Source organism: Podarcis melisellensis, assembly GCF_964234715.1.
Source record: "Podarcis melisellensis genome assembly, chromosome: 17".
Lineage (NCBI taxonomy): Eukaryota > Metazoa > Chordata > Lepidosauria > Squamata > Lacertidae > Podarcis > Podarcis melisellensis.
The window spans coordinates 37,772,375-37,781,762 of NC_138534.1; the positions used below are offsets into that span (position 1 = coordinate 37,772,375).

The 9,388-nt window shown below is 47.5% G+C and overlaps 1 protein-coding gene across 1 annotated transcript; it reads left to right on the plus strand.

The window, feature by feature from the left end:
• The first annotated feature begins 1,791 nt into the window (after positions 1-1,791).
• LOC309360078 (protein Wnt-4-like) lies at positions 1,792-9,388 on the plus strand. Its single transcript, XM_081894654.1, has 5 exons — positions 1,792-1,865; positions 3,182-3,420; positions 6,029-6,160; positions 7,234-7,376; positions 8,685-9,388. The coding sequence occupies exons 1-5, from the start codon at positions 1,801-1,803 to the stop codon at positions 9,150-9,152; spliced, it is 1,047 nt and encodes a 348-aa protein (XP_081750780.1). The 5' UTR covers positions 1,792-1,800; the 3' UTR covers positions 9,153-9,388.

Genomic DNA, 9,388 nt, shown 5'->3' on the forward strand with positions numbered 1-9,388 from the left:
CCACTCATGGACGACTCTGGGGTTGTGGTGCTCATCTCGCTCTATAGCCAAGGGAGCCGGCGTTTGTCCACAGACAGCTTCCGGGTCATGTGGCCAGCATGACTAAGCCACTTCTGGCGAACCAGAGCAGCGCACGGAAATTCCGTTTACCTTCCCACCAGAGCGGTACCTATTTATCTACTTGCACTTTGACGTGCTTTCGAACTGCTGGTTGGCAGGAGCAGGGACAGAGCAACAGGAGCTCACTCCATTGGGGGGATTCGAACTGCCGACCTTCTGAGCGGCAAGTCCTAGGCTCTGTGGTTTAACCCACAGCGCCACCCAGACCACTATTCCCCTCACAGGGGTGCAGTTCTCAGAGCTCCACGAGATGATGGATTAATACTTAAACCACTCTGAGAATTGTAGCTCTTAAGGGAACAGGGGCCTCCTGACAACTATCAGCACCTTTCACAAACCACATTTCCCAGAATTCTTTGGGAGGAGCCATGACAGTTTAAAGTGGTATCATGCTGCTTTAAACGTGTAGTGCAGATGGGGACCAAAGTAAAACCTCCTCATTTTAAAATGAGCCTCGCTCACAACTATTGTATCGGGGATGAGGAGGCTCTCATGCCTCTCACACATTTAGCGACGCCGTTGTGAAGGCACAATCAGTCAAATCCACAAGAAGAAAACAAGACGTTTTGTCACCCGTATCTTGTGCTAGGGTGGCGTGTGGTGGGTGAGGGATAAGGGAGCATGCACTATCTTTCAAAGGCAGATAATATCTGCCTTGTCTCTTGCGAGTGTCTTCTTGCAACTGACAATACAAGGGTTCAACTTCCCTCGGATTCTTCAGAAGGACAGCAGCGATTTCTGAAGGGATTTGATTTCTGTCAAGATTCTCCCTACCCAACTTAAAGAGTTTAAATTCTGCCCAGTTTCCATAGACATCCCTGTCTTTGACTAGGAGGAAAGCAAATTGACCCAGTGTGAAATAAGCTCTTCCCATAAACTAGGGTCGGCTTTGGTTGAAGTGTCACCATTTGTTTCCCACACAGCTGCCTCTGTGTCCAAAGTTTTAGGAGGGGCTGCAAAATCACCAGCAGGGAAAGAGCGAAAGGGCCTGGCGAGCAGCAGGCAGAGCTGTCTGTGTTTGCTGTCACCATGAGGGCCGTAGGATAGAAAGGAGGCATCTCCACATCTGCAAGGGAGCCAAGCAAGACAGCCAAGTCTCTCGCCAGCCCAGGCTCCCCTCTGCTCTCCCTTCCTGAGAACCAGCACTGGGGTCTTGCCTGAGTGCTTAATCGGACTGGTGGGTTGAAGAAGGAAGAGCTGGGCAGCTGAGCCAAGCGGAAAGAAGAATTGTGATCCTGAGCGACAACCATCTAATGCCGGAAGGATTTTGAAGTGCCGAGGAGCTCGGTTGAGTTGGGAACTCTGCCCTGTAATGATCTTGCATGGTTTGTGGCGTGAACCTCTGGGGTTGAAGAGGGAAGAGTTTGCGAGAAAATATAAAACATCGATCCTCAGAGTGGGCTTAAGAGAACCCACTTTAAAAATTCGTGGCGTTGCGGTCCAGATATGTGAATCAGTGGGTGAACCGATCAGAGCCGCTGGCTGAGAACCCTGCAATGAATGCCTCTCAGTAAGCGAGATGTCAGCGTGGATGAACAGGAGGAGCTGAAATGGTTTCCAATCGGGCCGGAATATTTGCTTTCTGCCCAGCTGCCAGACTGCTTTTGGAGTAAGACTTCAGCAGAATTGGGGAAGGAAGGCAAAGAAGAGGGAGAGTTAAATATCTGGCAAAATAGCAAGATGGAAAGTGTCTACCTGTGCTCAGTGCTGGCTTTGGTGCACCATGCCCTCGCTGTGACTTGGCTGTAAGTAAACCCTAGAATCACAGAATGGCAGAGTAGGAAGGGACCCTAGGGGTCATCTAGACCAACCCCCTGCGATGCAGAAGTCTTTTGCTCAATGTGGGACTCAGCCCTGAGATTAAGAGCCTCGTGCTCTTACCGACTGAGCTACTTGGCTTGCCACTTGCCAAAACTTCGCAAAGGGAGGAAGGGGTGGGGTTGGTGGATGATACTTCCTGTGGGATGAATTCAGAGGAAAGTGAGAGGGACACGCTCCAAAGGAGAACTGCAGTCAGAGGGCTTGAGGCAGATGACTTCACTTTGCTTCAACTACAGTGGTACCTCTGGTTACAAACTTAATTCATTCCGGAGGTCCGTTCTTAACCTGAAACCGTTCTTAACCTGAGGTACCACTTTAGCTAATGGGGCCTCCTGCTGCTGCCGCTTCGCGATTTCTGTTTTCTTTTTAATGATATTTATTGAAGTTTTACAAACAAAAGAAAATTACAGAATAAGAAAAGAAAGATAAAAAGAAAAAGGAAAAAAATACATGAAAAATAAAAAACAGTTAAAAACAGATCTGTCTTATATTTCATTTACTTGTTTCCTGACCTCCTCACATCCCCCTTTTTTGCATTCCAGTTCACATGGTTAATTCAGCAAATCCTTTCCCTCTTTGTTTTTATCTTAATTCTATATCTTAACATATTATAACTTCGTATTTTCATCTGATTATCAATCCATTTTTACATATTCTTTTTAACCTTGTTGCTAAAGCCATTTCATTTCAATCCAACATCATTTTAACATTCATTAATTTTACAATGTTTCTGCAAATATTCTTTAAATTTCTTCCAATCTTCTTCCACCAACTCTTCTCCCCGGTCTCGGATTCTGCCAGTCATTTCCGCCAGTTTCATATAGTCTATCACTTTCATCTGCCATTCTTCCAAGGTGGGTAGATCTTGTGTCTTCCAATACTTTGCGATGAGTATTCTTGCTGCTGTTGTGGCGTACATAAAGAAAGTTCTATCCTTCTTTGGCCGCGATTTCTGTTCTCATCCTGAGGTAAAGTTCTCAACCCGAGGTACTACTTCCCGGTTAGTGAAGTCTGTAACCCAAAGTGTTTGTAACCCAATGTGTTTGTAGCCCGAGGTACCACTGTATTCTGTTGAATAGTAGCCACTTCTGACTATGGGGGGAATCGCAGAATCGAGTGCAGAAATGCTGCCACCTGCAGCTGGGTCATAATGACATGGGTGAGGGGATTGATTCCCCTTTCCCAAAACTGTTTAACAATCTTGTCTCAAATGCTTCCCCCCACCTTCCCTTTTGCATAGATACCTGGCCAAACAGCCGTCCCTCCGAGGGCTTGTGAGGGACCCCAGCGCCTGCGAAAGCTTGAAGGGTTTGTCACAGGAGCAAGTGAGGATATGCCACCGCCAAGCAGAAGCCATGGACTCAGTAAAGCATGGCGCTGAGGTGGCCCTCAAAGAGTGCCAGCACCAGTTTCGCAACCGCCCCTGGAACTGTTCCACCCTGCAGGGGCTGCAGGTTTTCGGGAAAGTTATTCTGCAAGGTCAGACTTCATTAATAACATGACTAGGGCATACCAGTCAGTCAGTCAGTCAGTCAATCAACCAATCAATTAATACACTTGCATTCCTTCTTTCCTCCAAGGAGCTCAAGATGGGGCACATTGTTCTCACTGCCCCTCCATTTTTTCCTCACAGCAACCCTATGAATAAGGTTAGGTTGAGAGACTACGGCTTTGCAAGCACCATACATTTAAAGCACATGTAGGTAAAGGTAAAGGGACCCCTGACCATTAGGTCCAGTCGTGGCCGACTCTGGGGTTGCGGCGCTCATTTCGCTTTATTGGCCAAGGGAGCCGGCGTACAGCTTCCGGGTCATGTGGCCAGCATGACTAAACCATTTCTGGCGAACCAGAGCAGCTCACGGAAACTTAGTTTTCCTTCCCGCCAGAGTGGTACCTATTTATCTACTTGCACTTTGATGTGCTTTCGAACTGCTAGGTTGGCAGGAGTTAAAGCACATGACTTCCCCCCAAAGAATTCTGGGAACTGTGGTTGGTTAAGGAAGCTGAGAATTGTGACTCTGTGAGGGGTTAAATTACAGTGCCCAGGATTCTTTGAGGGATGCCATGTGATTTAAATGTATGGTGTGTACCCATCTCCACTGGCCCAAGGTCACACGGCACACTTCATGAATGCATGAGGATTTGAACTCTGATCTAGTTCTAACCCAACACCCTAACCACTACACCACTCCCATCTAAACCCCATATTCTTAGTATCAGCTTGGGTTCTTATAGTAACAGCAAATGGAACCCTAACCCAATATTGAATCTAAACTAAATTGGCATACAGTGGTACCTCCGTTGTCAAACCTAACCTGTTCCGGAAGACAGTTCGACTTCCGAAACATTTGACAACTGAGGCACAAAGGGCAGTCAGCAAAGTCAATGGAGAAAATTGAAAAAAAGTGCAGCGGAGGCTGTTTGACTTCCAAGGCACATTCGAAAACGCGAGCATATGTTTCTGGGTTTTCAGTGTTTGAAAACTGAAACGTTTGGCTTCTGAGATGCTTGAATACCGAGGTACCACTGTACCACAGCAGGACTCCAGAGTTTCATATTTCTGGTAAGGGAACTTGGTTGCTATGCTGTTATGCAGTAGTTAATATAAGGAACTTGGTGCCTGCCCAGCTTTCTACAGCAACAGACTCAGCCGTATAACTAGAGCAGGAGCAAAGAGAGATGATGAGGGAAAAGCTTCGTGCAGATGTTTCCTCAGCATTCCTCCAAAAAGGCCTCGCTGAGAAGGCAGATCTTGCAAGTAAGAGGTCTTGGAATAAACACCAGCAAAATCTTTCTGTCATGGATGTCACCTTTCTGCTTGGATTCCTCAACTACCTCTGAATTTAGACTGCTTCATTTTATTCAGTGGCTCAGTGATGCTCTTGTGTCTTGACAGTGAAGAAAGGATGGATGAAATTTGGGGCGAGGATTCCACCCAAAAGACACGCAAGAAATACCTATTTAAGATAAGGTTTCATACTGCAAAGGCCTTCTGGGTGTGGGTACACTGTATATCTCTATAAGAATGAACATTGCATGCACACACAAATCCACACCCTCCAACATTTATCCGATGAAAAATAGGGAGGTCCCATTCCATAATGATAATTTTACTATTTATACCCCACACATCTTACTGGGTTGCCCCAGCTACTCTGGGCAGCTTCCAATGTATATAAAAACACAATGTATATAAAAAACACAGGAGCCACCCAATCCAGCTCCAGGTGGGAGTGAATCAGTGACCTGACTGGCTTGCAGGAGCAGCCAATCAGGCTGCTGGATGAAGTGAATCAGCAACCTGCTTGGCCTGCAGGAGCAGCCAATCAGGCTTCTGGAGGAGGTGAATCCACAACCTGATTTGCCTACAGGAGCAGCCTGGAATTAGCCAATCATGCGGGGCCCATTGTGTAAATAATGTATATAGAGCTAGACGTTTTGGGGGAAGTTTCATTCATTGCTACTAAGAGCATGAAATTCACACTCAACTCTGAGTATATTTCATAGAGCTTGGCTGCAGGACAAGGCACCATCCCACCATTTTAGAGATGCCACTGGACTTGTGTAGGGCTTACTGTTGGGCTTTTCATCTCCTGAAGATGTCCCACAAGGCAGCAGAGGTTTAGGACTAGAGTTTTCCTTCTCCTAGATGGGCTACCGTTTCCCAGGTTGACAAGTCCCACCTGCCCCTCACTTCCCAAGTGCAGTGTTTGGCTCCCCACCCCCAAATAAATGGCAACCATTCACCTAGACTGGAGACAATAAAGGGTGCGCTCTATATACAAAGGGGTACATGGACATACACACACATTCTCATACACCCAGATACCTTCCTAGGCACTGCAAAGACTCAGGCTAGAAGCCCCACAACACACATTTGTATAGGCTGATTTATTTGTAGAGATGCCTCTTGGAAATTAAGGGGGTGGGGTGGGTGGGGTATCACCAGCCCTCTGCTTTGCAGTGCCCCCCTCCCATTTGCAAAGTCAGCACTCAAAAAATGCTTTAAGAAAGGGATAGGGCCTGGGGCTTCAGCCCTCTAAGCCACCTCTCATCAGCCCTTCTGCTAATACATTCTTTTCTGCAGGCACTCGGGAATCGGCCTTTGTTCACGCTGTCTCTTCAGCTGGGATCGCATTTGCTGTGACCCGAGCCTGTAGCCGCGGCGAACTGGAAAAGTGTGGGTGTGATCGCAAGGTCAGAGGAGTCAGCCCTGAAGGTAAGGAGAAATACAACTGGCATGAACTAGTAATCATGCCCCGGTCTAAGGAGGAGAGTGTGAGTAATATGAGCAAGGGGAAAATGTCAGTTTCAGAAAGGAATCACTCTGGTGTTCCTAGCTATGTGGAAGAGTAAGGGAAGAGCAATTAGCTTTGACTGGAAGAATAAAGGGAGAGGCTCCTATCTGGCCATAGGCACCCTGATTTTGTTCTTGTCCTTAGGAGGAGGAGCTGCTGTGCAGAAGCACAGAAAACCACATTACATGCCTCATAAGAATCTGCTTTTTATTTGGTTTTAAGGAAGTTGCTTGGATTTAGGCATAGCTGTCAAGTGTCCCTTATTTGGCGGGACAGTCCCTTATTCCAGCGCCATGTCCTGCTGCTGTCCCTTATTGATGAGGCTTCGTTTGGCTGCTGGCTGGGCTTTCTGCCTTTGGCTCAGAGGGGCTCAGAGGTTGAACATACCTGTGCCCGGAAAATCCCTTATTTTGGCTGCTGATCCCTTATTTTTGAGGCTGCTGGTCCCTTATTTTCAAATCTGTAAGTTGACAGCTATGCTTCTAGGACTGGGACTGTGTGTGTATAAGGCCTCCTAGATTGAACCTTAGAAGCCCATGGGGTTGTCGGACAACACTTTTAGTGGTTAGAGGCTAAGACTTTGGCACCCTTCTTTCCATTCTCTTCTACAGTCATACATTGGAAATCGAACAGAATCTGTTCCGGAAGTCCGTTCGACTTCCAAAACGTTCGAAAACCAAAGCACGGAAGCTGTGGAAGCCCCATTGGACGTTTGGCTTCCAAAACTAGTTTGCAAACCGGAACACTCACTTCCGGGTTTGCGGCGTTTGGGAGCCAAAACGTTCAAAAACTAAGCTGTTCAAAAACCAAGGTACAACTTTCCTAGGAAAAAACATGGAACAAATACATTTTGGGAAATAAAATTTAAAAGCCCCTGCTTTTGTCTGACTTGTGCATGTTGCAGAATTCAGGTCCTCTGGTTGCGGAATGTTGAACCTGCATTTTCGTACTGACTGTACAGAACTCTGTTCTCTCTTCTTCCCCAACCCAATAGGGTTCCAGTGGTCAGGCTGCTCTGACAACTTGTCCTATGGCATTGCCTTCTCCCAGGCCTTTGTGGACACCACGGAGCGGAACCGTGGTGCTTCCTCCAGCAGAGTACTAATGAACTTGCACAACAATGAAGCAGGCAGAAAGGTAAGTCTCATGGTGGGGCTCATCCATGCTGCTGGTTCAGGTGGGTCAGGAGCTACCTGTCACATACTCTCCAACATTTCTCCAATGAATTAGTGACGTCCTTATCAATAATAATAATATTTCTACCCTGCCCATCTGACTGTGTTGCCTCAGCCACTCTGGGCGGCTTCCAACATATATAAAAACACAATAAAACATTAAACATTTTTTAAAATCCTTACCCATACAGGACTACCTTCAGATGTCTTCTAAAGGTTGTATCTTATCTCCTTGGCTTGGGGGTCGCATAACTCCATACCCTCCAACATGAAAATAGGGATGTCCTAAGGAAAAGCGGGACATTCTGGGATCAAATAAGAAACCAGAGCGGCTTCTGTAAACCTGAGGCTGTCCCTAGAAAATAGGGATTCTTGGAGAGTCTGGAATCCAGCCTGCAGCCAATCAGAGCTCCCTGCAGCCAATCAGAAGCCGTTCTTTGGTTTCCAAACGTTTTGGAAGTTGAACGGACTTCCAGAATGGATTCCATTCGGCTTCTGAGGTACAACTGTACTTTAAAAGTAAACCGACTTCACTTTTAAAAAACCAACAATGACGGACAGGTGCAGGCACATAGCAGACAGCCTTTCTGACTTCCTGCACTTAAAGGAAAGTGTAGCTGAGTACATCAAGAGGTTTCAAGGAAGTGCAGGCACCTAGGAAGGCTGCAGAATGCACGCCACCAGAGAACTCTTTATAAAAAGACAGAACACTTGCAAACCCTTTGGCCACATCCAAAGTTAAGTAAATGCAGCAATAACCTCCCTCCTTATCCAAGAAAACTTCACCAAAGTTTTCCTTCTCGTTTGATAATTTTCAAATGCAGGGTCCCCGCTTTGCCGCAGTGGCAAGACTCGATCCCACGGAGCTGGTCCCTCCGAGCTCAGAGGGAATCCGCCATTAATCGTTGGTGCTGACCCAGAAGTCCTATTTCATGCTCTTTATTCAGCTCATCGTGGTGAGGAGGAATGAAAATTCCCCCACAATATCTGCTTTATATACATTATTTACACAATGGGCTGCACGTGATTGGCTAATTCTTGAATTCTCCTGTAGGCCAATCAGGTTGCGAATTCACTTCCACCTGGAGCTGGATTGGGTGTCTGCTGCAGACCAATCATATTGTTGCATTGTTCTAGGACCAATCAGACTGCTGCATTCTGAACCCTATTGTTCTAGGTCCAATCAGACTGCTGCATTTTGGATCCTATTCAACTCAGTACATACACGAAACTTGAAGGTGCCCTTGGAATCTTTGCTTCTGTTTTCTAGGCCATCCTGTCCCACATGAAGGTGGAATGCAAGTGTCACGGGGTGTCGGGGTCCTGTGAGATCCGCACGTGCTGGAAGGTCATGCCCCCGTTTCACCAAGTGGGCAACCTCCTGAAGGAGAAATTTGAGAGCGCCACGGAAGTGCACCTGAAGCGCGTGGGATCCCGAAAGCTGCTGGTACCCAAGAGTTCCTGCTTTAAGCCCTACTCTACTCACGACTTGGTCTACTTGGTGACCAGCCCAGATTTCTGTAACTGGGACCCCCGAGGAGGGATCTTTGGCACCACAGGACGTCAGTGCAACAGGACTTCCCCCGCTGTGGATGGCTGTGAGCTGCTTTGCTGCGGCCGCGGCTTTCGCACGGCTCAGGCCGAGGTAGTGGAAAGATGCAGCTGCAAATTCCGCTGGTGCTGCTCAGTGAAGTGCAGGCAATGCCGGCATCTGGTGGAAGTGCACCGCTGTCGCTAGGAGGGTAGGTGGGAAGAGGAAGGGGCCACTTGCCAAGGAAACAGAAACTCTGGCTAGGGACTCTTTCATCCATCAAAGGGGCAAAAGCCAAGTGAGTCACAGGGCGACAGGCTCCGTTGCCAAGAGCTGGGTGTGAGCGGTTGGGAGGGACACATTTCAGGAGCATACCCTACCCACCATGACGACGTCTTTCTGGCAGAGGCTGCGGCAATCCAAATGGTTCGCTTTGTTCCACT

What these genes read in the sequence shown, in the direction of transcription:
- LOC309360078 (XM_081894654.1), top strand. Translation starts at nt 1,801, where the DNA reads ATGGAAAGTGTCTACCTGTGCTCAGTGCTGGCTTTGGTGCACCATGCC. An exon ending in CGGGAAAGTTATTCTGCAAG is followed by an intron (nt 3,421 to 6,028) that starts GTCAGACTTCAT and finishes TCTTTTCTGCAG; the next exon opens with GCACTCGGGAATCGGCCTTT. An exon ending in ACAATGAAGCAGGCAGAAAG is followed by an intron (nt 7,377 to 8,684) that starts GTAAGTCTCATG and finishes TCTGTTTTCTAG; the next exon opens with GCCATCCTGTCCCACATGAA.